This window comes from Pleurodeles waltl, chromosome 6 (genome assembly GCF_031143425.1).
Source record: "Pleurodeles waltl isolate 20211129_DDA chromosome 6, aPleWal1.hap1.20221129, whole genome shotgun sequence".
Lineage (NCBI taxonomy): Eukaryota > Metazoa > Chordata > Amphibia > Caudata > Salamandridae > Pleurodeles > Pleurodeles waltl.
The window spans coordinates 723,813,818-723,839,129 of record NC_090445.1 but is presented as its reverse complement, the minus strand read 5'-3'; the positions used below and the strand labels follow the sequence as shown (position 1 = coordinate 723,839,129).

The following is a 25,312-nucleotide window of genomic DNA, read 5'->3' as shown; positions in this document are numbered from 1 at the left end:
TTTACCTCTGCTAACCAGTGCTAAAGTGCATATGCTCTCTGTCTAAACTGTATTGGTGATTGGTTTATTCATGATTGGCATATTGGATTTACATGTAGGTCCCTAGTTAAGTGCACTATGTGTGCCTGGAGCCTGTAAATCACATGTTAATAATGGACCTGCAGCACTGATTGTGCCACTCATAAGAGTAGCCCTGTGAACATGTTTCAGACCTGCCACTGCAGTGTCTAAGTGTACAGTTTTAAACTGCCAGTTCAACCTGGCAAGGGCCCAAACCTTCCCTTTAACTACATGTACGTTACCCCTAAAGTAGGCCCAAGGCAGCTCCAGGGGCAGGTGGCAGTGTATTTAAAAGGTAAAAAGGTATGACTTTGGGGTCTCTGTACTCACAATTTAAAAATACTTCTTTGGATTGTAAGTCTGAAAATGCCAATTTTAGAAAGTGGGCGTTTTCTTGCTTAACCATTCTGTGCCTCTGCCTGCCTGTGGTATCCATGTCTGGGTAAGGATGATAGTTGGGCTGTTTGTGAATTCAGGATAGACAGTCACAAAAAGGGAGCTGTGGTACGCCCTGCATATTCTGATGGGTCTTCCTGAGACAGAGTGGTGAGAGGAGCTGACACTTGCTCCTGAAAGGGGCTGTGTCTGTCCTTACAGAAAGCAGTCTCCAACCCCCTGGAGTTTGTCTGGGGCCAGGCAGGATCTTCTGCACTACAAAGACTTTCCTTTTATGTTTACCTTCTTTAAAGGCAGAAATGAGTATAAGTTTTGGGCCTTTGAGACCACAACTGCAGAACACTTCTGGACTGAGGACATTCTGCCAGACAGAAGAGCTGGATGCTGTAGGAGGCACTGCCACTCTCCCTGATGCTTTGCCTGCTGGCCTGCTGCTTGCTGCTTCTATCCTGGGAGTAAAAGGACTGGACTCTGCTTTCTACATCCTGCTTTCCAAGATTCTCCCAGGGCTTGAAGTGAGCTTGCTTCCTGTTAGAAGCCTCAGGGACATCAAAGACTTCATCTGCCAGCACCTGGACTTTCTTGCTGCGAGTCCTGACTTACGAAGTGGTGAAATCTATTTCCGGGCCCTTGAAAGTGAGTTCTGGTGAAAACAAGAAGAAAACAAGTGCATGGGCTCCAGAGCGACTTCGGAATTGGCGCCACTGTCTGACTCTGTGCCGCTGCCTGCACCCAGAGCCGTGGTCCCCACTGAGTGCAACGACCGCAACCGATGCTGCAAGGCTGACGCTGCTGCAGCTCCTCTGAAGTACCGCCACAGCGCGAGTCCTGAGTGCTGTATCCCCAACATCTGATACACCTGACCAGCTGCAGCACCTGTGGTACCATAGTGTAATAGTGACACTGCAAAGTCGATGCCTCACTCTTGACCTGCTGGATTCATCAACCCCGCTGGATCGTAAGGAGCTGACGCCTCACCACAAACGCTGCATTACCTCACCTTGCAACCATAAGGATCCGAGGCCTCACCTCTTCTCCCTCGCAGTAAGAAACCGATGCCTCACCTACCTGGTAGTTTTAAGGAACGGGTGCCGCACCAGATCCACCTCCCCGCCGCAACGTCTGCTTCCTAATCGCTTTCCAAGGTACTGTACTTCGGATCCGTGCAACTACGTGACCGGCCCGCACTCCCTTGCGAGTGGTGTCGGACTTTGGGGAACAACTCCATCAATGACATCATGATAGCCTCAGTTGGAGCTACTGTGTTTCTAAGTGCTTTACTGAGATTTAATCTGTAAAAGTTTGTATTTTTTGCTTGTGTATGTTGGAGTTTTGCAGTTTTGGTCTTGTTTTATTAAGGTAAATATTGGTTATTTTTCTAAACTGGTGTGGAGTACTTTTGTGGTGTTTTCACTGTGTTACTGTGTGTGTGTGTGTGTGTGTACACAAATACTTCACACATTGCCTCTGAAATAAGTCTGAATGCTTGTGCCAAGCTAAAAAGGGGGTGAGTGGGAGTTACCCTAGGTGTGTGGCTCGCTTACCCGGACTAGAGTGAGGGTCCCTACTTGGACAAGGTGAAAATCTTTGTCAACTAGAGACCACATTTCTAACACATACAATCAACACCCCTATTAGAAATCGGATCTCTGGTTGGCAGTCGGTTTGCACCCTGTACAAGTAGAGACCCTCACTCTAGTCAGGATAAGGGAGATACCTGCTCAGATAACCCCTGGTAGCTTGGCACGAGCAGTCAGGTTTATCTCAGAAGCAATGTGTAAAGCAGTTGCTCATAACACAGTAATAAATGAAAACACTACAAAAGGACACCACACCACTTTTACAAGAATAGCCAATATTTATTTGTGTAAAACAATACCAAAACGATAGAAATCCAGTGTTAAAGATAAGAATTTTGTAAGATTTATCTTAAAAATACAGTTCCTTGAAGTCGATAGCTCCACCTGGGGCTATCACGGCATCATGAGCAACAAAACCAACAGTTCAGGCTGTCGGAAAGACCCGCAAACAGTACCTTGGATTTGTAGGGCTTCGTTATCCTCGCGGTGAGCTCCGGAGAGTGGCGTCGCTGGCATCGCGGTGTCAGTTCCGGAGTCAGTGCGGGAGTCGCCGGGCCCTTGAAGTCACGCACCTCGGGGATCGTACTCAGGGCTGATGAAATCTGTTGCGCTGGCATGGATGGCATCTGGGCTGCTGTGCAAAGTGAGACAATGCAACGTGCAGTGCCCACAGATCACGGTGCAGGCAGCGGCTCGGTGATCGTGTCCAGCGCGGCATCGGTGAGACCACGGCTGCGGTGTGAAGAGGGGCGGTGCAAAGTGCGGTGTCACCCGGTCATGGTGCAGGTAGTGGCGTTGTTGTTGCTGAAGCGCTGTCGTCGGTAGGCCCAAGCCAGCAGTGCGGGATGGGACAGCACTTCATGACCCTCACGAGCGGTGTCCACAGGCCACAGTGCAGGCAGAATGCCTGGTGACGACACGGGAAACGATGATGCTGGCATCAGTGGACCGGGGATGTGGTGCAAGGCGGGACAGTGCTTCGTGTACCTCATAAGCAGTGTCCACAGGGCACAGTGCAGGCAGCGGCGCCGATGTCAGCAGAAGCGTCGTCGTCGAGGATGCCCAGGATGCGGTGTGAGCAGGCGATGCCGGAGTGCGGGCCCACAGGTCGCGGTGTGAGCAGCGGCTCGTTGAAGTCGTCCGATGACGGTGTCGGTGAGACCAGGGTCGTGGTGCAAAGAGAGGCAATGCGACACTGTGCGGCGTTGGCAGGTCACGGTGCAGGCCAACGGCATCGTTGCCAGCGTTGCAGTGGTTTCTCCTCTTGAGCAGCACAAAACACACAGTTCCCAGTGCTGCAGGTTGAGGAAACTGAAGTCGTTGGTGTCCCTGAGACTTTCAACAGCAGGACACACAGCAAAGTTCACCCTTTCCACTCTTTTCAGGCAGAAGCAGCAACTGCATGCCAGTCCAGCAAGGCAACACAGCGAAAGGACAGTACTCCTCCTCCAGCTCTTCTCCTGTACAGAGGTTCCTCTTGATTCCAGGAAAATTCTAAAACTCTGGGGTTTTGGGTCTTCTTCTTATACCCCTTTCTGCCTTTGAAGTTAGCAAACTTCAAAGCAAAGTCTCAAGTGTTTGCAAGATCCTTCCTTGTCCACGCCAGGCCCCAGACACACACCAGGGGGTTGGAGACTGCACTGTGTGAGGGCAGGCACAGTCCTTTCAGGTGTGAATGACCACTCATCCTCCCCTCTAGCTTGGATGGCTCATCAAGATATGCAGGCTACACTTTGTGTCACTGGCTAGAGGAACGGTGTGAACAGCCGAACTGTCAAACTGATCCAGACGGGGAATCCACAAACAGGCAGAGTTACAGAAGGGTTTAAGCAAGAAAATGCCTACTTTCTAAAAAGTGACATTTTCAAACAGACAATTTAAAATCCAACTTCACTAAAAGATGTATTTTTAAATTGTGAGTTCAGAGACCCTAAACTCCATATTTATATCTGCTCTCAAAGGGACTCTGCGCTTTAAGGATACTTAAAGGCAGCCCCCATCTTAACCTATGAGAGGGCTAGGCCTTGCACAGCTGAAAACCAAATTTGGCAGTATTTCACTGGGACATATAAAAAACACCCTAGTATATGTCCTACCTTAAACATACACTGCACCCTGCCCATGGGACTACCTAGGGCCTACCTTAGGGGTGCCTTGCATATAGTAAAAGGGAAGGTTGAGGCCTGGCAACTGGGTACACTTGGCAAGTCGAACTGGCAGTTTAAAACTGCAGACACAGACACTGCAGTGGCAGGTCTGAGCCATGTTTACAGGGCTACTAATGTTGGTGGCACAACCAGCAATGCAAGCCGACTAGCAGCATTTGATTGAACAAAAACTGGTCAGAAAAATGAGGAGGAAGGATGCAAAAAGATTGAGGATGACCCTGCAAAAAGGGCCAGGTGCAACAACCCCAGTTAATATGTACTCTAACGGTGCCCTCACTCTGGCAAATCACCTCCAGTGATCATGTGAGATGGGAAGGGTATTTCCCACCTTGCCAATTAGTTAAATGCATCAGACATAAATCAAATTAATGTGCATATGAACCAATAACACATTACACATATTCAAAAACATTAACCTTTAATTATGATGTTATTAAAAGAATTCGAGATCATCAAATGCCTAAAATCAAATAAAAACATTCACACAAAGAACTGATTGCTTTTGCAAATACTTCATGTTTTACCTTCATAATTAATTACTTTAGTTTGTATAAAACAATGTTTTGGTTTGATTGAACTGTGCTTTCAGTTTAGTGGTCAGCAAGTTTTGTTGCAGGCTTTAGCTGGGCCTGTATTAATCACAGAAGCCGTAATTGAGTTACTTCCAATACTTTTCTGGTATTCAAATGGTTTATTTATGAAAACATGAAAACTAGGAAATCAGTTCTACATAGAATGTACATGAAAATGCGAAAATAGGTTTGCTGTAGCTATCCATGAGGAGCAAAGCTGACTACCTGCACTGCACAGTTAAGATGTGGTCTACACCATTGACGCAGAGTCAGTGTTCCAGCGCTGCTTGTGAAATCCTGGCAGACTCGAGGAAGAGTTTGCTACATACCTCGCTTGTATTTTATGCCCAGCAGGGCTGAAGCAGATTTAGTCGCACAGTACAGCAGAAGACTGCACATAACCTGTCAGCTTTTGAGAGCCATGAGCTGCTAGAATCCTTTCAATTCACTTACGGGCCATATCTGTCACACAAAATGTGATTATTTCTGCAACAACAGTTCAGAGGCACCTAATATCTATCTAGTGTTGAGATAAATATGTTTTTCAAAGTGAATGGCGTGCAAACCCTCCTTACTGTAGAAGGAAAATAGAAGCTCAGCTAGTAGGATAGCTCAGAAAGTTGAACGCCTAGTTCAGATACGTTTTCAAACTAAAGGTTCATGGCTCGGTTCACTGAAGAGCAGACCCCCTCCTTTCCTCTTTTCAAGGCAAACAGAATAAATATCATTTACTCAGGTTAACAATTAGAAACATTGTTTAACCAATCTAACAGGCCACAAGTGTGGATGGAGTTGTGCTGGAGCAAGAATAATAATCAAATTAAATACATCCCCCTTCAAAATACGGTTGTGAGGTTCCATTAACAAGTGGGGAGAACATTCTTGGCCTTAAATCTGATTTTGTTTTGCTGCAGAAATTATTTCCTGTCCTCCACGGCTTCATTAGGCAAATGCATTCTGGTGGTTATTGTGCTTTCTCCTCCTTTGTGCACTCTGTCCCTCCCAGTCTCGCCTCTCCTTGCAGCCTTCAAGGCTTTGAATGAGCAGAATTCTGACCTGGAGACAACAGTGGCTTTGTTTACTTCTTACAACAAGCAGACACTAGGGATGGTCAGTTGAAGAAGGCGGAGCAGTGATTCCAGGGCAGAAGTGGGACCCTGAAATGGATGTGGCCGACAGAAGCCCGCAAACTCAGAGAGCAGTGGCATTTACAGATGCGTTGTTGGTCTAGATAGTTCACTGACAGCAGAGATGTGGCCAATAAGTGGGTGGTGGTGGGGCAGGCAGTGTTGTGGGAGGGGTGACAGGGACGGCACAGGGAGAGTAAGTGATGTGCGAAGCTGTGGAGCCTTCTAGTAACCATGCGTTGCAATGGCCAACCAGGAGGAACCGTGGCCGTGTAGGGATGGACAATGAAAAGGAACAATGAGTGAAATCACCCGGGCATGAACCAAGCACCCAAAGGTGCGAGAATCAGAACCAGTGTACCAATAAAAACCCAGACTGTCCTGGACAAAGATAACTGATACCAAAGGACCCACTGCATCCGCAGCCCCCAGACCTTGGAGATATCGACACCCTGTGCAGTAACAATCAACGGACGGTCCTCTTCCCTGTCCAACTGGTGATGTGTCTGTGATGTCCCCCTGGACCTCGCCTGCAGCGCCTGAGTGACCTCCGGGGTCCCCTCATAGAGTTTCATGGAAACCCAACGTCCTGTTTGCACCCTGCATCCGGCCGCCCCAGTGCAGCTGAGGGTGTGGGATTGGTGCCTACTTGCAGCCCCTCCAGTGCTCTCTTAAACCTCCCTGTTCTGCCCTCTAAATCCTGGGTACTTAATTGCTGGCAGACCGAATTCCGAGTACCCCCTGTCTCCATAGTTAAAATTGCTCAACTTTGACCTCTGCACCCGACTGGCTCTGTGTTGCTGGTGATGGGTGTTTGGGGTTAACTTAAACCCCCTACGACAGACTACCTAAAGCCCGGAGACTGGAACTGTAAGTCGTGTACTTACCTCTAAAACTGTATTCCCCCAGGAACTGTTCAGAAAATGCAATGTCCACTTTTAAAATCGATATTCTCTGTTTTCTTTAAAACTGTTTACTTGACTAAAGTGAAACAAAGTTGCATTAATGTCTATGCTAAGTACTTACCTGCAACAGTAGTTACCTCTGAACTGAATCTTGTGGCTCTAGTAATAAAATAACAAAAACATATTTTTCTATATAAAAATCCTATTGGACTGGAGTTAAGTCATTGAGTGTGTGTTTCTTCTATTGCTTGTGCGTGTACAACAAATGCTTAACACTACCCTCTGATAAGCCTAACTGCCCGACCACACTACCACAAATAGAGCATTAGTATTATCTAATATTGCCTCTGTCATGCCTCTGGGGAACCCTTGGACTCTGTGCACACTATACCTCATTTTGATATAATATATACAGAGCCAGCTTCCTACATGGATACTCGTACAAAATACAGAAAATGACTGTAAGCTTAAAAATCGTACCAATACAACAGAAAGTCTTGCTACAAATTTATTGGACTCCATTTAGGATGATCACATTCTACTGACCTAAACCGTTTCTAGAGTGTCATGTCATTTCAGACTCATGGAAGGTAGTGCAAATTAGGCAAAATGGTGTTTTAGTAAGTGGTATGGTGTTATCTTCCAATGAGATTCTCTCTAAAGACATTGCAATCTGGCCTCAAACTGAGGCATTTACAAGAGATAATGACAGCTAGAATCATCATACTAAAGAATTGGAAATCTTCCTTTAAACCATCTGTTGAACAATGGTTTAGGAATATGACAAACAGTACAAATGAAAAATGTAACTTAAATTGAGAGGATAAAATAATCAAGTTGGCCATAACTGGAAACAAACAATCTAGATTTGTACAAAATGGAAAATAATGTAGTTTTCTAAGAGATGTTTTAATTGTTATGTGCTCAATTTCCTCTCCACCCGTGGCTTAGTTGGGCATTTTGTAACTGTTTATTTAGTAAGTGTTGATTGTTGTTTTGGGATCTTTTTTACACACTATCTGTTTCTGTGAATATCAGTTTACTGCTTTAATTTTAGAAAATGTTATACATACAGGATAAATAAAATATAGTTACTGACTCTGTAGAAGATATGAACCTTCTGAATTTAAGAAATGTTTTGAAAAAAACCTAGTACATCTTCACAGCCCCTGAAAACGTAAAACTCAGCTGCTGAAGAAATTTTTCTGTAGCACAGATTGAAATCTTATCTCTCAGACTGGCCGACAGGAAGGTCTTTTTTTTAAGTACTGAACACTTGTCATTTCTGACCATCACTATTGCTGTTTAATGTGCTCTACTCAGGTTCCTCAGTGTTGCGTTGGCAAGAATCTTGCTAACAATGCTCCTCACATGGAATTTTCAAAATAGAAATGCAACATCAAGGGCTTTTCTTAAGAATCCAATATAGCCTCACTGAACGTCATTTTTGATCCATTAGCTTTCTGAAATTCTATCAGAAATGTAGTTTTCAAAAAACATAATATAAATAGACATATAGGTATCAGTTACACTAAATATACATTTGTTCAGAATGACAAAGACTGTAAAAATGTAAGAATAGTTTGATAAATACATTATAAAACGTTATAACCATGTGTCAAATGTACCAATAGTCATGTCAAATATTCACTCTTTTAGAAAACCTACAAACGCATGTTAACAAACTAGTTTAATACTGTTTTATTGATGTTCATTTACATGTGCTACATACTACATCAATGCAGAACACTGTCACGCATACATTCTCTTAATGTAGGAAAGGTGGCCCTACACCTGTTTTGTGTATGAGAAGCTTACACTGTTGCTGTCTGTGCTGTGATCTTTTTGTTACGCCGAAGAAAGTTTGCACTTGTGCCACGTCTGCTGTACCTCTAGCTCATAATGCACTCTTGCACTGCTACAGCTTTAAGCGTTGTATGTTTTTAGTGTGTAGGGTGTTTGTGATGCTCCTGTGAGTAGGTTATGACATCTACATGTGGAAAAAGTATCTTGAACTGTTGCTCCCAGGCCAGTGCGCTACATCATTCCCTTAAGTGTACGAGGGACGTTTGCAGTGTGTGTGTTTGTATGAATGTCTTTGAGTGAGGCAGAAGCTTGCACATTTGCTTCCTGCACTGTACCCAAAAGAAACCTGTGTGATTACTCTTTGCTCTGCACTGGGTTCTCTGTGTGAATGCAATCCTGCTACCTGTGGTGTGCCTCTCCTGTGTTTGTGAGGAATCATATGCTCCCGCTGCCTGTGATGTACTTGCTCTGTGTGGGTACGATGGAAGCATACGCTGTTGGTGTTGTCTTTTCTGCACCTGTTCTGTTGGAATTGCTTGCAGTGCTGCTGTCTGAACTTTTCTTCTGCAGTGTGTGCCACTAAGCTTGCCATGCTGCTGCCTACAATGTACAAAGAACAAAAAGAACAAGTGATGGACAAAATGCTGAACAATGTCAAACATTCACCCCCAGTACAAAGATATGGGCCTAAATCCATTGTTTTATTGCTACCCGTGCCATTCCAGTTTGGACCCAGCCATATACAAATCAGTCGTGACACTTGTCCCTATGGGAACAGTCCAGCCCGAACTGCCAGGCAAAGGACCCCCTGGACTGGAAACGAGCATCTTGGGACCAGTTTCAGGGTATCACCCTTCATCAGCCAAGCTAGCTCGACTCCATTGGCATAGGGATCAAGGGACACACGTCTGGGCATACCCTTACCACTTAGGGCAACAACTGCAAAAAGAACAAGTGATGGACAGAATGCTGAACAATTTCAAACATTCACCCCCAGTGCAGAGATCTGGGCTTAAATACATATTTTTTTTGCTACCCATGCCATTCCAGTTTGGACCCAGCAATATGCAAATGAGTCTTGACCCTGCTCCCTATGAGAACAGTCCAGCCCGAACTGCCAAGCCAGGTCATCCCTGGACTGGAAACAAGCATCCTGGGACCGGTTTCAGGGTATCACCCTTCATCAGCCAGGCTAGCTTGACTCCAGTGGCATAGGGAGCAAAGGTCCCACGTCTGGGTATACCGTTCCCACTCAGGGCAACAAATGTAAAAAAACAAGCGATGGACGGAATGCTGAACAATTTCAAACATTCACCCCCAGTACAGAGATCTGGGCCTAAATCCATCAGTTTGTTGCTACCCATGCCATTCCAGTTTGGACCCAGCCATTTGCAAATCAGTCATGACCCTTCCCCTCCTGAGAACAGTCCTGCCCATACTGCCAAGTCAGGTCCTCCCTGGACTGGAAACAAGCATCCTTGTACCGGTTTGAGGGTATTACACTTCATCAGCCAAGTTAGCTTGACTCCAGTGGCATGGGGAGCAAGGGACCCAAGTCTGGGAATTCCCTTTCCACTTAGGGCAACAAATGCAAAAAGAAAAAGTCATGGATGGAATGCTGAACAATGTCAAGCATTCACCCCAGTAGAGAGATCTGTGCCTAAATCCATCGTTTTTTTGCTACCCATGCCATTCCAGTTTGGACCCAGCCATATGCAAATCAGTCTTGACCCTGCTCCCTATGGGAACATTCCAGCCCGAACTGCCAAGCCTGGTCCTCTCCGGACTGGAAGCAAGCATCCTGGGACCGGTTTCAGGGTATCACCCTTAATCAGACAGGCTAGCTTGACTCCTTAGGCATGCGGAGCAAGGGTCTGGCACTGCCAGTCTGTATGACGTGAAACCTGCAATGTTGCGCCCTATGCTGTTCCTGTTCTATATGTAATGGGATTTGGTAATGGTGCAGTCTATTTTGTGATTCTTTTGTGTGCAAGGGATACTTGTACTGAAAGGTTAGAAAGTTCCTTTTCAAAGCCCTGTAGGTGGCTCCAAATGGCTAAAATCATTTTTAGAAGTCAATACAAAAGAATAGGAGGACAGTAGTACAAACATTACAGCCCATCATGAGGCATTTTTTCAAAAAAACACCCTCTGTACTTACCTCTGTTGACAAAAGTAACAATGGGTCCAAAATATCCAACCAGTGAAGAAACCTCCTGATGAAAGACTGAAAGAAGAAACAAATATATCACCAAAGAAAATCTATAAACATCAACACTTATACTGATAGGACAAGGCATACTTGCCTCATACAACAAGGCACTGCTTAGGGTATGGAAAGGATGTATTAGCACCACTGTGCCTGTAACAAGGTGTGAAAATAAGCCCCACCATTTTACTCTTATCGTTGACACATAGGGCTGGGCTTGAGGAAGAACAATTTGGTGAAGATCTCTATTCCAGCCTGCAAACACAAACGTAAGCATACTACCAGAAAGGCCCTCTAAGCTACTCAACCCAAAAAGCTGGATCTTTATGGTCTGGCTTGACAGTGCAGCTGTCACCAGACAATTATTTAAGAATTCCATAGAGAGGACTTTGGCCCCACCAACATGTTGGAAACCAGAAGTACAAGTTTTGATTGGGCAGAAGTGGTGTGCTTCCACAAAAAAGTGTTGTCCTTCATACAGCTGGTATCATTTTGTTTATCTAGCTGCTGAAATTGAACCTTCAAGGGCACATACATGACACTGTAATGTTATTAAGTGGTTTAGATAAATAGATAATTTATGTTGTTTTTCTTTGGCAGCAGCACGGATTGGATGATGGCAGTCATTAACGTACATGGATTTTAGGTTTGTTATATTGGCAGTGGACATGGCACTTGACCTTTTAACTTACACAAAATTATTCTACAGTTCCTTGCTTTCACACAAATACATATTAATTCCCATGATACTTACTTGTAATGCTTCACATTACCATACACCATTCCTTTGAAGCCAGACCTACTAGCATTGCCATGCTCGGGTTATTAAAGGTGGGAGAGAGGGGGTACTGATAGGAATACAGGGATTCCAACAGCTTGCTCCTCGCGGTCGCCAAAAGTGTCTCCCTTTTAAGAAACACAGGAAAGAACTAAATCCTAAAACAGCTGAAAAACTGCTGAAACGTTCTACCTTTCAAACATTGTGGTGAGTTATATGCAGGGGCATGTAAGGCTGCAGGCATGACTAGAGCAGAGAAAGCGATGTGGACACACGTGTCTGCATCTAACAGGAGAAGTCTCACACTTTTTACTTCAATCATCTGCATCATAGCTCAGGCAAAAACATCAGAAGTGGTTAACTGGCATGATCATGCCCATGTGCAATCCTAAATGGAAAATAATGAGTGTGTGGGGATAAAATAAACTATTTCAGCAGCAGAAACGTCTCGGAACTTGAAAATTCACACAGCGTAGCTACAAGATGCAATCTCACAGTTTCTTGAGGGCGCAGGATTTGGTCTATAACCATACCTGGACTGAGACTCAAAAACAGACAACAGTACCAAAACTCTTGTGTCACAGGTAGCAGGAACATTCTGCACTGCAGTTTACCTATCCATCAGGAAGACCCATCTGAGGAGTACCTTTATCACTACCCCCCTTCTAATAGGAGATTTTCAAAGAGATCCATAGAGAAGAGGATGGACAGGGTGTCAGAGCCAATGATGGTTACAACAGCTTTTTGAAAAGTTAAATGTTTCTTAACGCCTCCTCCCAGTTTTTCCTACCAGTAGGCAAAGTTGCTTTAACCAGTGAGGTGATCCATGGAGCATGATCCATGGGGCTACCTCAAAAGGCAACCAGAACTTTCTCTCATGGTGACGTTGAGCAAACGAACATGCCCCCAATTTGTAGTTTTTGACTTGCTTGAAATGTCATAGCTTTTTCATAGGTGCCTTCTAGGGGCATGTATTGGTAAATCCAACACTGGCATCAGTGTGGGTTCACCAACACGAGATGTTTGATACCAAAAATCCCTATCTTCAGTGAAGCTATCATGTAGCTGGGGAACTCGTATTTACCTGTGTCCAGCATATGCATTTAAAATGGCTTCTTTGGTCAATTACTATGTCTAAAAATCGACAAAGACATAGCAGGGGCATATCTAGATTAGTTCACCCTACCTTAGAATCCACTAAGCATCTTATCAACAAGAGTACACACTGGCTGCATGGCAACATTAAACGTAAGGGGCAGTTGTTTGGCTGAATAGTGGTTGCCTGTAGAGCGGGATGGGTGTGAGTCCACAGGAGAAGGAATTCTAGAGTGAACTTTGTAAACTTGCATGTTGTTAAATATCTCCTAGTATCTGCACATTAAGGTTATGTCAGACTTAGTGCTGTAAAGTTCCTTCCTTTGTATTTCTTTTATGGACCAGCTAGCATGCTTGACGCCACCCTATATTCAATCACCTATGTCCCTTCCCCTGTTAACTGTCAATTGTGCACAAAGAATCGTTTTTCTGCCTACTCAATTTACCAGATAATGACTGACTCCCAGGGTTGTTCATGGGGCAGGGGGAATCCTAATGCACGGTTTAAGACCACCCTGGATTGTTCTGTAGTACCTATCCCTACTAGTAGTGGTGTTATTCAAGTCTTATATGTTAGCTTCCCAGCAATTGTAATATTGTTATTATCAATTTCTATAATGACAATTTTGTTTTGAAGAATAATCCAAATTATGGTTTGATGTTTGAACTAGTCGGTGAGATTTACTGCAGGTATGCTACCTGCAAGGAAGGTCCTAAACCTGATTTTGTCTGGGGACTTCAATGCCAAACTTGGGCATATCACTCTGCCCTCGGAGGCTAACATATATGAACCTAGATTTACTGATAGCCCTGTAGACATTAGGGATAGAATGTGTAATGAACTGTCGTGTCATTTAGAGGATTTCGACCTATGCAATAATATGGAGCAAGTTGGGTCCTCGATTTCTTTGTGGCTACTTACACCGGAAGGGGTGCTGTGTCTGTTATCAATTATATCTTTGTTACCAGATATCTTTTGAATGGGATAGAGGAGGGGCCCATCCTGCCTACCATCATCGGTGATCATAACCTATTCAATTGCCTGCAGCAACTGGCTAAGAAGCCCAAGAAAATTGCATTGAACAGGAGGGACATCTCTACACTAAAGGGTGCAGGCTAGTCTGGAGATCTATAAACATGGCTAACCTTTTGCATAAGCTTTATGTCTACCATTTGACTTTGTTTAATATTTTTCTTCTTATTGAGGAGAAGCTATTTAATGGTACAACACCCTTCGTCTACATAGGTCAGGTAATTAGGGCCCTTCTCACCAAGCCCCAAAAGCTCTGGGAGGGTAATTATCCATTTCATTTATTTCTGACAACATAAGTAGCAAAGCTTCCAATCACCTTCATAGAGCTCTGCAACAAATTCCACGGAATACAGGTGGTTGCTGTAAGGAAATGGCTCCCTGTTGCAGTTACCCCCCACTTTTTGCCTTCTACTGAGATGCTGACTTGACTGAGAAGTGTGCTGGGACCCTGCTAACCAGGCCCCAGCACCAGTGTTCTTTCACCTAAAATGTACCATTGTCTCCACAATTGGCACACCCCTGGCACACAGATAAATCCCTTGTAAAAGGTACCAGTGGTACCAAGGGAGCTGTGACCAGAGAAGGTCCCTAAGGGCTGCAGCATATGTTGTGCCACCCCAAGGGACCCCTCACCTAACACATGCACACTGTCATGGCAGATTGTGTGTGTTGGTGGGGAGAAAAAGGCAAAGTCGACATGGCATCCCCCTCAGGATGCCATGCACACAAAATACTGCCTGTGGCATAGGTAAGTCACCCCTCTAGCAGGTCTTACAGCCCTAAGGCAGGGTGCACTATACCACAGGTAAGGGCATAGCTGCATGAGCAATATGCCCCTACAGTGTCTAAGTCTATTCTTAGACATTTTAAGTACAGTTGTGGCCATATTAAGTATATGGTCTGGGAGTTTGTCAAAAACAAACTCCACAGCTCCATAATGGCTACACTGAATGCTGGGAAGTTTGGTATCAAACTTATTAGAATAATAAACCCACACTGATGCCAGTGTTGGATTTATTAAAAAATGCACACAGAGGGCATCTCAGAGATGCCCCCCGTATTTTACCCAATTGTTTAGTGCAGGACTGACTGGTCTGTGCCAGCCTGCTGCTGAGAGACGAGTTTCTGACCCCATGTGGTGAGGGCCTTTGTGCTCTCTGAGGACAGAAACAAAATCCTGCTCTGGGTGGGGGTGCTTCACACCTCCCCCCTGCAGGATCTGTAACACCTAGCAGTGAGCCTCAAAGACTCAGGCTTCGTGTTACAATGCCGCAGGGCACTCCAGCTAGTGGAGATGCCCGCCCCCTGGACACAGCCCCCACTTTTGGCAGCAAGTCCAGGGGAGATAATGAGAAAAACAAGGAGGAGTCACCCACCAGTCAGGACAGCCCCTAAGGTGTCCTGAGCTGAGGTGACCCCTGCCTTTAGAAATCCTCCATCTTGATTTTGGAGTATTCCCCCAATAGGAATAGGGATGGGACCCCCTCCCCTCAGGGAGGAGGCACAAGGAGGGTGTAGCCACCCTCAAGGACAGTAAGACAGTAGCCATTGGCTACTGCCCTCCCAGACCTAAACACACCCCTAAATCCAGTATTTAGGGGCTCCCCAGAACCTATGAAACTAGATTCCTGCAACCTGAAGAGGAAGAAGGATTGCTGACCTGAAGCCCTGCAGAGAAGACAGAGACACCAACTGCTTTGGCCCCAGCCCTACTGGCCTGTCTCCCCACTTCAAGAAAAACTGAAACAGCGACGCGTCCCCCAGGGTCCAGCAACCTCTGAAGCCTCAGAGGACTACCCTGCATCTAAAAGGACCAAGAACTCCCGAGGACAGCGGCCCTATTCCAAGAAAACTGCAACTTTGCAACAAAGAAGCAACTTTTAAAGACCACACGTTTCCCGCCGGAAGCGTGAGACTTTCCACTCTGCACCCGACGCCCCCGGCTCGACCTGCGGAAAACCAACACTACAGGGAGGACCCCCCGGCGACTGCGAGCCCGTGAGTAGCCAGAGTTGACCCCCCTGAGCTCCCACAGCGACGCCTGCAGAGGGAATCCAGAGGCTCCCCCTGACCGCGACTGCCTGCTTCAAGGAACCCGATACCCGATGCCTGGTAAAGACTCTGCACCCGCAGCCCCCAGGACCTGAAGGAACCGAACTCCAGTGCAGGCGCGACCCCCAGGAGGCCCTCTTCCTAGCCCAGGTGGTGGCTACCCCGAGGAGCCCCCCCCCCCTTGCCTGCCTGCATCGCTGAAGAGCCCCCTGGGTCTCCAATTGAAACCTATTGCAAACCCAACGCCTGTTTGTACACTGCACCCAGCCGCCCCTGTGCCGCTGAGGGTGTACTTTTTGTGCCTGCTTGTGTCCCACCCAGTGCCCTACAAAACCCCCCTGGTCTGCCCTCCCAAGTCACGGGTACTTATCTGCTGGCAGACTGGAACCGGGGCACCCCTATTTCCATTGAATAATATGTGTTTTGGGCACCACTTTGACCTCTGCACCTGACCGGCCCTGAGCTGCTGGTGTGGTAACTTTGGGGTTGCCCTGAACCCCCAACAGTGGGCTACCTTGGACCCAACTTTGAACCATGTAAGTGCTTTACTTACCTGTGAAACTAACAAATACTTACCTCCCCCAGGAACTGTTGAATGTTGCAGTGTCCAATTTTAAAATAGCTTACTGCCATTTTTGCCAAAACTGCACATGCTATTGTGATAATTCGAAGTTCCTAAGATACCTGAGTGAAATACCGTTCATTTAAAGTATTGTTTGTAAATCTTGAACCTGTGGTTCTTAAAATAAACTAAGAAAATATATTTGTCTATATAAAAACCTATTGGCCTGGAATTGTCTCAGTGTGTGTTCCTCATTTATTGCCTGTGTGTGTACAACAAATGCTTAACACTACCCTCTGATAAGCCTACTGCTCGACCACACTACCACAAAATAGAGCATTAGAATTATCTCTTTTTGCCACTATCTTCCCTCTAAGGGGAACCCTTGGACTCTGTGCATGCTATTTCTTACTTTGAAATAGTACATACAGAGCCAACTTCCTACAGTTGCCAAATGTAGACAAAAGTATAAGTGCGCTCCGAGGACAAGGAAACTTATTTTTATTACAAGACCCAGAAGCTCCTATTACGCTATCTTTTCCTGCTTTATTTTCAATAGAAGCCAAGATAAAACCACAAATCCCAGCATTTCAAGCTGGGAAACTACAATGTGATGTCATAAAGGTAAACTGCCAATCACATAATGATAGTACTATAAACGTCATGACTGGGAGCAACAAGTCCTCTTTTCTTGCTGCTCGCAGTCCAGATAAGTAATATCTTCTCATCATATAATTTTATATTTTATGACAAGACCGGAGCCTCCTATTATGCGTTTCTTTTCTTGCTTTAATTAAACAGCAGCAAGTGAAGAAAAACTACAAATCCCATAAGCGAAGAGAAACGAGCCAATGGGAAACGATTTGTAGTTCATTTACAAGAACCAATAAACACCAATGTATGCCATTATGACATAACTTGACTGCTCGCAGCCAAGTTAAGTACTCTTTCATTATATGCTACCGTTCTTTGTGTATATTTAATAACTTTTAATGTATTTTCTTTATAAAACGAGGTGCGCTTCGCGCGTTGCTTGACTCGTGTAGTGTTCCATCTGTCTGGTTGAGTCAGCAAGTTGTTGCATACGTTTTATTTTCTCCTTGCGCTCTTTGTCTTGCGCTTGCCTTCGCGTACGCTCCGCTTTAACGGTTCCAACCGTTTCTGATGCGTCAGACCGGCATTTCTCGGTCCGCCCGTCAGAAACGAGGAACCCCATTAATCCTTACCTCTACCGGAGACGCTCCGGAGCCTTTCCTTTCTAGTTCCTCGTTCGGGGACGGCAGTAAGATTAGCCTATACACGCGCAGGGGTGGGGCTCTCTGATTCCTTAGCAAAAAGATTAACCCTTTCCCTCCTTGCTTCCCTCTCACCTGTTTTTGTGATATTTTGCCTTCTCATTCCTGACACCATGGAATCTAGCAGTTCCATTCAGGTTGACCCGGAGGAAGTTTCTGCTATCAAGCAGGACATTAACGTGCTAACAGTTTTCACTAAATTTGGCAAAGATCCTCGGAAAGGTATTGACAAAGCCTGGTCCTCCAGCCAGGACAAATTGCTGGACGTCATCGGTCCCCTCACCCACATTTTTGACATCGCCGAGTCAGTCAGGATCGATGGTTCTCTTATTGACCCTGAAGAACTCTCCTTATGGGTCCAGAGGTCGGTCTGCCCTCTCGGAAATGCGAATGCTGCCTTTTCTCAAGAAAGGCATAAAGGTCTCCTACTCAAACTAGACCCAAAACCTGGCAACTTGGCGACAATACAAACCCAAGTAAAAACAGAGGGTTTACTGTTTGGCGACAACTTTATCAAAGAGCTAGGCAAATACGTAGCCACCTTCACCTCCTTGGATAAGGCTCAACAGTCTCTAAAGAAAATGTTCAATCAGCAGGTTTTCTCCAGGGCTGGCAGGAGCCGCTTTGCCGGCTGCTCATATTACTACAATCAAGGCTCCCGCAGCACCTACAACTCAGCTTACCAGGATTTCAGGCCACAGTTTTACCCACAAAGGGCCAGAGGATTCCGCTCCAGAGGTTACAGGAACTCCATGATTACCAATCAATCAGGTAAATCAATCCTTTTCCCAGGTTCCCGTTGGCGGTCGTATTTGTCATTTTTTCCCAAATTGGTCATTAATTACCTCAGACCCATGGGTTCTAAACACCATTCAAGGGTATATGATAGAGTTTTATTCAACTCCAGTTCAAGTCCTTCGGTCTCCTTTTCCACGTTTCTCTATAGATATGTCCGCTCTCATTTCTTCAGAGGTCCAGTCTCTTCTGCAAAAACAAGCTATTGCAGTAACTCGTCTCGATCCTTCCGGTTTCACCAGCTCCATTTTCCTAGTCCAAAAGAAGAAGAACAAGAAAATGCAACCAGTCATCAATCTCAAATTCTTCAACCAGTTTGTGGTATACCGCCACTTCAAGATGGAAACTATCCTCCATCTCAGGGATTCTCTTCTTCAGAACGAATGGATGGTTCGTTTAGATTTACAAGACGCGTATCTAGTCATCCCAATTCACCCAGAACACAGAAAGTTCCTCCAATTCCAGTGGCTAGACAAAGCCTTTCATTTTACGTCTCTACCTTTCGGTCTGTCATCGGCTCCATAGTGTTTCACCAAGCTCTTGAAGCCAGTGGTAGCTCACCTCAGGGCTCAGGGAGTAAGACTTCTTATCTATCTGGACGACATTCTTCTGATGAGTCAATCACCGCAATTGCTTCTATCTCACCTCAACTTAACTAGTTCTCTTCTTTCAGACTTGGGTTTTATTATCAACAAAGAGAAATCTCTTCTTCTCCCTACCCAAATTATAGAATTCTTAGGTTTCCAAATCAATTCTCTTTCGGCTACCCTGTTACTCCCTTCCGCAAAGATAAAATCTACAAAGTCAGAGATTCTTCAGATTTTACGTCATCCTTACATTTCTCTAAGAACTCTCGCCCGCGTAGTCGGTCTTCTTTCCTCTTCCATTCAGGCCATATTCACAGATCCCTTACACTACCGGGCCCTTCAGCGTCTAAAGATTCAACATTTGCACAAAAGGCCTTTTATACGCAGACACCATTCCGCTAGATCACGATTCTCGAACAGAACTGCAATGGTGGATAGACCATTTAGATGCCTGGAACGGAAGAGCTATCTTTCCATGAGTCCCAGATCTTGTATTAGAGTCAGATGCAAGTCTGACAGACTGGGGAGCCCGTTGTGGTACAATCTCGACTGGAGGTACATGGTCATTACAGGAGTCCAGATTGCATATCAATTGTTTAGAGATGCTTGCGGGCTCCTTTGCAATCAGAAGCCTCGCAAAGAACAAGGTTTGTTGTGCTATCCTTCTCAGGATGGACAACATTTCGGCAGTCCGTTATATAAATCACCTCCGAGGCACAAGATCCAAACCCCTAGCAGAGTTAGCAAAGGGCTTTTGGGAATTCTGCATTGCAAACCAAATTTTGGTTCATGCAGAGTATCTTCCAGTAACCCTCAACTCCATCGCCGATTGGCACTCTCGTCATCTCCGCGGCTCAAGCGACTGGAAACTCCATCCTGCGATCTTTCAATTTCTACAGCACAAATGGGGCACCTTGTTGATCGATCTGTTCGCATCTCGCCTAAATTGACAACTTCCTCTATTTTACAGTTGGTGTTCGGATCCTTTGGCTATCGCCTCGGATGCATTTCTTCAAGATTGGTCCAAGTTCCTCTCTTACGCTTTTCCCCCTTCGCTATGATCAGCAGGGTGCTAGCACAAGTTCGACGTCAACATGCCACTCAAATCATAATTACTCCTTTTTGGCAATCCCAGATTTGGTTTCCAACTGTTCTGGAACTTGCCACAGATTGTCCTTTCCTTATTTCTCCTTTTCCGGATCTCCTTTTGGACCCACTTCAACATCCTCACAGTCTTGTCTTGGACAAGCTTCTTTATCTTTCAGCATGGAAAATCTCGGTAATTCCCCATCTTTCCCTCTCATTTCAGCACAAGCTTTGAATATATCAGACAGGCCTGGGCTCCAGGGACAAGAAAGGCCTACAAGTCAGCCTGGGCTTTATGGCACAGCTGGTGTTTGGGAAAACACATCGATTCCCTTTCAGCAGATGTCACCTTTATCGTGAACTTCCTTGCCGCCGAAGCTAGCAAGGGCAAAGCTTTTCGTACTATTAATCTGTACAGATCAGCCATCTCCTCTATTCATCAGTTCGTCAACAGAAAACCTGTGGGTGAACAACCACTTATCTGTCGCCTGTTAAAGGGAGTAAAATTTTCTAATCCACCTTTACCTAAGTATAAGTTTTTGTGGGATGTTAATGTAGTGTTAAAGTTCCTTCTTGCATGGCCCAATAATTCTTCCCTTACTCTGAAAATGTTATCTGCGAAACTCACCATGCTGTTATGTCTCATTCCTATTAAACGTCTTTCTGATGTCAAAGCATTGGATATTTCCTCTAGGCAATTTACTCCCTCTAGCGTACTATTTACTGTGTCTCGCAGAACTAAAACAAATTTGCATTCTGTTTTTTATCCATATTTCCCAGACCAACCCAAATTATGTTTTGCACAATGTTTGAAAGTTTATGAGCAGATGACAGCTCATCTAAGAACGTCCTCAACTAATGAACTTTTGTTCTGAATTATTATCTTTTATTATGGCAGTTCTTATTTTAGCTTCTATATTTCCTTTATTTCATTCTAGCTGACTAACGCGCAAGAAAAGAGGGCTGTTCGCAGTCAAGTTACGTCATAATGACATACATTGGTGTTTATTGGTTCTTGTAAATGAACTACAAATCGTTTCCCATTGGCTCGTTTCTCTTCGCTTATGGGATTTGTAGTTTTTCTTCACTTGCTGCTGTTTAATTTAAGCAAGAAAAGAAACGCATAATACTCACCTCCGTGTCTTTAATAAAATTAAGACTTTCCGCCATTAAAACTAGGAAAATCTACATTGCAATATAATTTTGTTAGTATGTATATATGTATCCTTTTATAATTTTATTATTGTTATTTAGTGAATTAGTTTTTTCCATGTCTTAACCTTGTATTGTTCGCAAACTCTGTACCGCTCGCACCCTAATTGCCGGTCTCCATTTAGCATGTTCGTTAACGTTCGCTCTTCTACTCTCCTTAGCATTTCTCGCACCGTCTGACAGAGGGCCCTGCCCTTCGCGACGACTGCGTTGCCTTCTCACCTCATCGATTCTCATTCAAAGTCATCCCCCTTCAATACACGCCTCGTCCGGAGCGCCACGCCTTTTGGTCCGCCCATTTCCTGAGTTTCCCTTCTGTTAACCCTGCTGGTTCAGGTTACTTTTTGACATATTTTTCAACACCATACGTTTTTGTTTTTCACAGGTGCCTTCATCCTTATCATTAGTTTTCAGTGAACACTTTAATAATGGAAATACTTTCTGAAGATGAAGAGGCCCAAATATTTAAGGATAATTTGAATGCCTTCATTAAAGATTCAAACTATCTTTGATCTCTTTAAGGCCTTAGAGGACTCTATGAAAAAATGACTGGACAAAGATCCTACGACCACTAATCCTAAGAAGGCAAAAAAGCGTGGGGCAGATGTTCCTCCCCTCCTAAAGGCTCTTATTCAGCTCAAAGTTTTTCAGAGACTGGCACTTCGAGTAAGTACAATTTTCTGATTAATATTACCCATTTAAGAGACACGGATGATGATGATACAGGTGACTCAGTTATGGATAAGGATGATCCAGACATAATGATCTGGTCAGGGCCTTTGGAGAAGAGGTATAAAACTTCTCTTGATGAACTGGGAGAGTCTTCTAAAGCGAATAAAAACATTACTAACAATACTGCATTTTGCAGGTCATCCAATGTTTGATCCAACTCTTATCCGTCACCCAAATTCAACAGAATGGTCTCCTTATGATCATGTGTCCCAGTATGTCTCAAACAGGTTAAGATACAACTGCTTGATAAATTGTCACGCAGTAGACTGCGTTCAGAGTGCCCCAGACCTGATTTGCCTCATAATATCACTGCCACTCCATCTATAGTTCCGAACATGCTTTTGTTTTTTACTAAGTTCGGCAAAGACCCTAAAAAAGGTGTTGATAGAGCCTGGACTAATTGCCAGGACAGATTACTTGATCTGTGTGGTCCCCTCACCAGAATTTTAGATCTGGCGGAAGAAGCAAGGATTGAAGGCACCAATATTGATCCAGTGGTTTTGTCCAATTGGGCCCAGAGAGCGATTTGTATCTTAGGCAATGCTAACTTAGCCATGGCGCAGGAGCAATGCAAGAGTTTGCTCTTAAAGATTGACCCTAAGCTGAGCAATTTGGCAGCTTAGGAAGCGGGCCAGGAGGCTAAAGGCTTATTCTTTGGCGACTCTTTCATAAAAGAAACTCAGCAAGTACGATGCCACTTTTGCGTCAATTGATAAGGCTCAATCATCTTTACAGAAACTTCTCAATACTCAGGTTTTTGGCAGGGCCGGCAAAGGCAGGAGCCGCTTTGCCGGCCGCTACATTCCAAGAGGCATGGGCAACCAGAACAGAAGCTCCTTCGGATTCCAGCAGGATTATAAACCCCAGTTTTATCTGCAAAGAAACAGAGCCTTCAGATACTGTGGGTACAGAGCTAAAGGATCTCAAAGCTCAGGTAAGCGATCTTCCTTTTGTCCCACTATCGGTAGGAGGTAGAACAAAGTTTTGCCTGGTGGCTTGGGAAATGATAACATCAGATCCGTGGGTTTTGCAAACCATAAAGGGTTATTGTATACAACTTCATATGATTCCATTTCAAAACTCTCCGCCAAGACCCCTCTTATTTTCAACAGAACAAGAGGCTCTCTTATCCCAAGAGATTTACTCCCTGTTGTGCAAACATGTGATAGAGATATGTTTTCCCAATCCTTCAGGGTGTGTAAGCACATTGTTTTTAGTCCGCAAGAAGAACAAGAAATTCTGTCACATAATAAACCTAAAATTATTCAACAGGTACGAAGTGTATCACCATTTCAAAATTGAGTCTATTCTTCACCTCCGGGATTTGTTACTGGAAAAGGACTGGATGGTTCGCCTAGATCTTCAGGATGCTTATCTTTCTATCCCAATACACCACGCTTTCAGGAAATTCCTTCAATGCCAGTGGAAGGACACGTTTTACCAGTTCAAAAGCCTTTCCATTGGTCTATCGTCAGCTCCTTGATGTTTCACAAAGGTAATGAAACCAGTCATTACTCACGTGAGGGCACAAGGGGTCCGGTTACTGGTTTATTTAGACGACTTTCTTCTCTTACATCAGGACAAGATTGTCTTAAGCCATCATATGTCTTATCTCATATCCCTTTTTCAAAGCTTGGGTTTGGGTCAACAAAGACAAATCATGCATGATTTCATCGAGGCAGACAGAATTTCTGGGATTCCTTGTGGATTCAGACAAGTCGATTCTTCAGCTCCCAAAAGAAAAAAAATCTCTTTTATAAGAAAGGAGATTTCTCAGGTCCTGAGTCATTCAACTCTGTCTCTCAGAAGGTTAGCTCAAATTATCTGTCTGCTGGCATCTTCTACTCAGGCCATTTTTCCAGGACTACTTCATTACTAAGCTCTACAGTGTCTAAAAATCCAACATCTTCGAAGAGGTTTAGGTTACACAGATCTGACTCTTGGGTCGAACTCCATTGGTGGTTAGATCACCTAGAAGCATGGAATGGAAAAGCGATTTTCTCTACAGCACCAGATCTTGTCTCAGAATCTGATGCAAGTCAGACTGGTTGGGGCGCAAGATGTGGTCAGTTCTGAACTGGCAGAGTATGGTCAAGAGAGGAGTTATCGTTGCACATCAATTGTTTACAGATTCTTGGAGGTTCCTTTGTGATCCAAACGTTTGCAAAAGACAAGATAGGTTATTCCATCCTCCTTTGTATGGACAATCTTTCAGTGATTCACTACATAAATCACCTAGGGGGCATAAGATCCAAACCCCTCGCCAATTTAGCCAAGAGTCTTTGGGAGTTTTGCCTTCCGAAACAAATTTCGGTCCAGGCAGAATATCTTCCAGGCAATATGAACATAATCGCTGATTAGTGATCCAGATACCTTCGAGATTCCAGCGAGTGGCGTCTTCATCCTTCAATATTCAGAAAACTTTCTTCCAGGTTCGGTCCCTTCTCTGTGGATCTTTTTGCTTCACAGCTGAACACCCATTTACCCTCCTTTTACAGTTGGAGATCAGATCCACTAGCATTAGCAACGGATGCCTATGTAAAGAATTGGTCGGGCAGGTACGTTTTGCGTTCCTCCCTTTCTTATATCATCTCGATTTCTGGTGCAAATTCAGCGTTAACAGGCAAAAGTCCTATTGATCATTCCTTTCAGGCAGGGTCAACCTTGGTGCCCTTCAGCTCTGGAGTTATCCATAGATCATCCAATTCTTCTTCCTCAATTCCCTTCACTACTTCAAGATCCCCAAGGGCTATCTCATGATTGGATCATCAAACAGTCCCTATAGCTTCTGGCATGGATGGTTTTGGGTCTTCCTGGAGAACCCCAGGAATTTCAGAAGAGGCTGTCCTGTTCATCCAACAAGCTTGGGGACCCGGTACACCCAAGGCTTACAAATCAGCCTGGAGAGTGTGGCATAGTTGGTGCGTGGGCATGGGTGCAGATCCCTTTTTGGTGGATGTAACGTTAGTGGTCAATTTCTTTGCCTCTTTGGCCTACCAAGGGAAAGGTTATAGAACGGTCAACTCCTACAGACCTGCAATCTCAGAAGAACACATCAGAGTGAATGGGAAGCTGATTGGTGAACACCCGTTGATATGTAGTCTCTTAAAGGGAGTAACATTTTCTAAATCTCTGTTACCTAAGTACAACTCAATGTGGGATGTGAATGTTGTTTTACAATTCTTGCTCAATCAACCTGATAATCCTCACTTATCTCTTAAATTTTGTATCTGAAAAATTAACTATGCTATTGTGTCTAATC

General features: G+C 44.7%; 1 protein-coding gene across 2 annotated transcripts in view; it reads right to left on the bottom strand.

The window, feature by feature from the left end:
- Positions 1–25,312, bottom strand: part of SFXN4 (sideroflexin 4) — a 160,422-nt gene that overhangs the window by 120,397 nt on the left and 14,713 nt on the right. For both annotated transcript variants that reach the window (XM_069239240.1, XM_069239241.1), the window contains exon 2: positions 10,776–10,841. In XM_069239240.1, the coding sequence (XP_069095341.1) occupies positions 10,776–10,841 (66 nt within the window). The remainder of the gene's footprint in view (positions 1–10,775; positions 10,842–25,312) is intronic.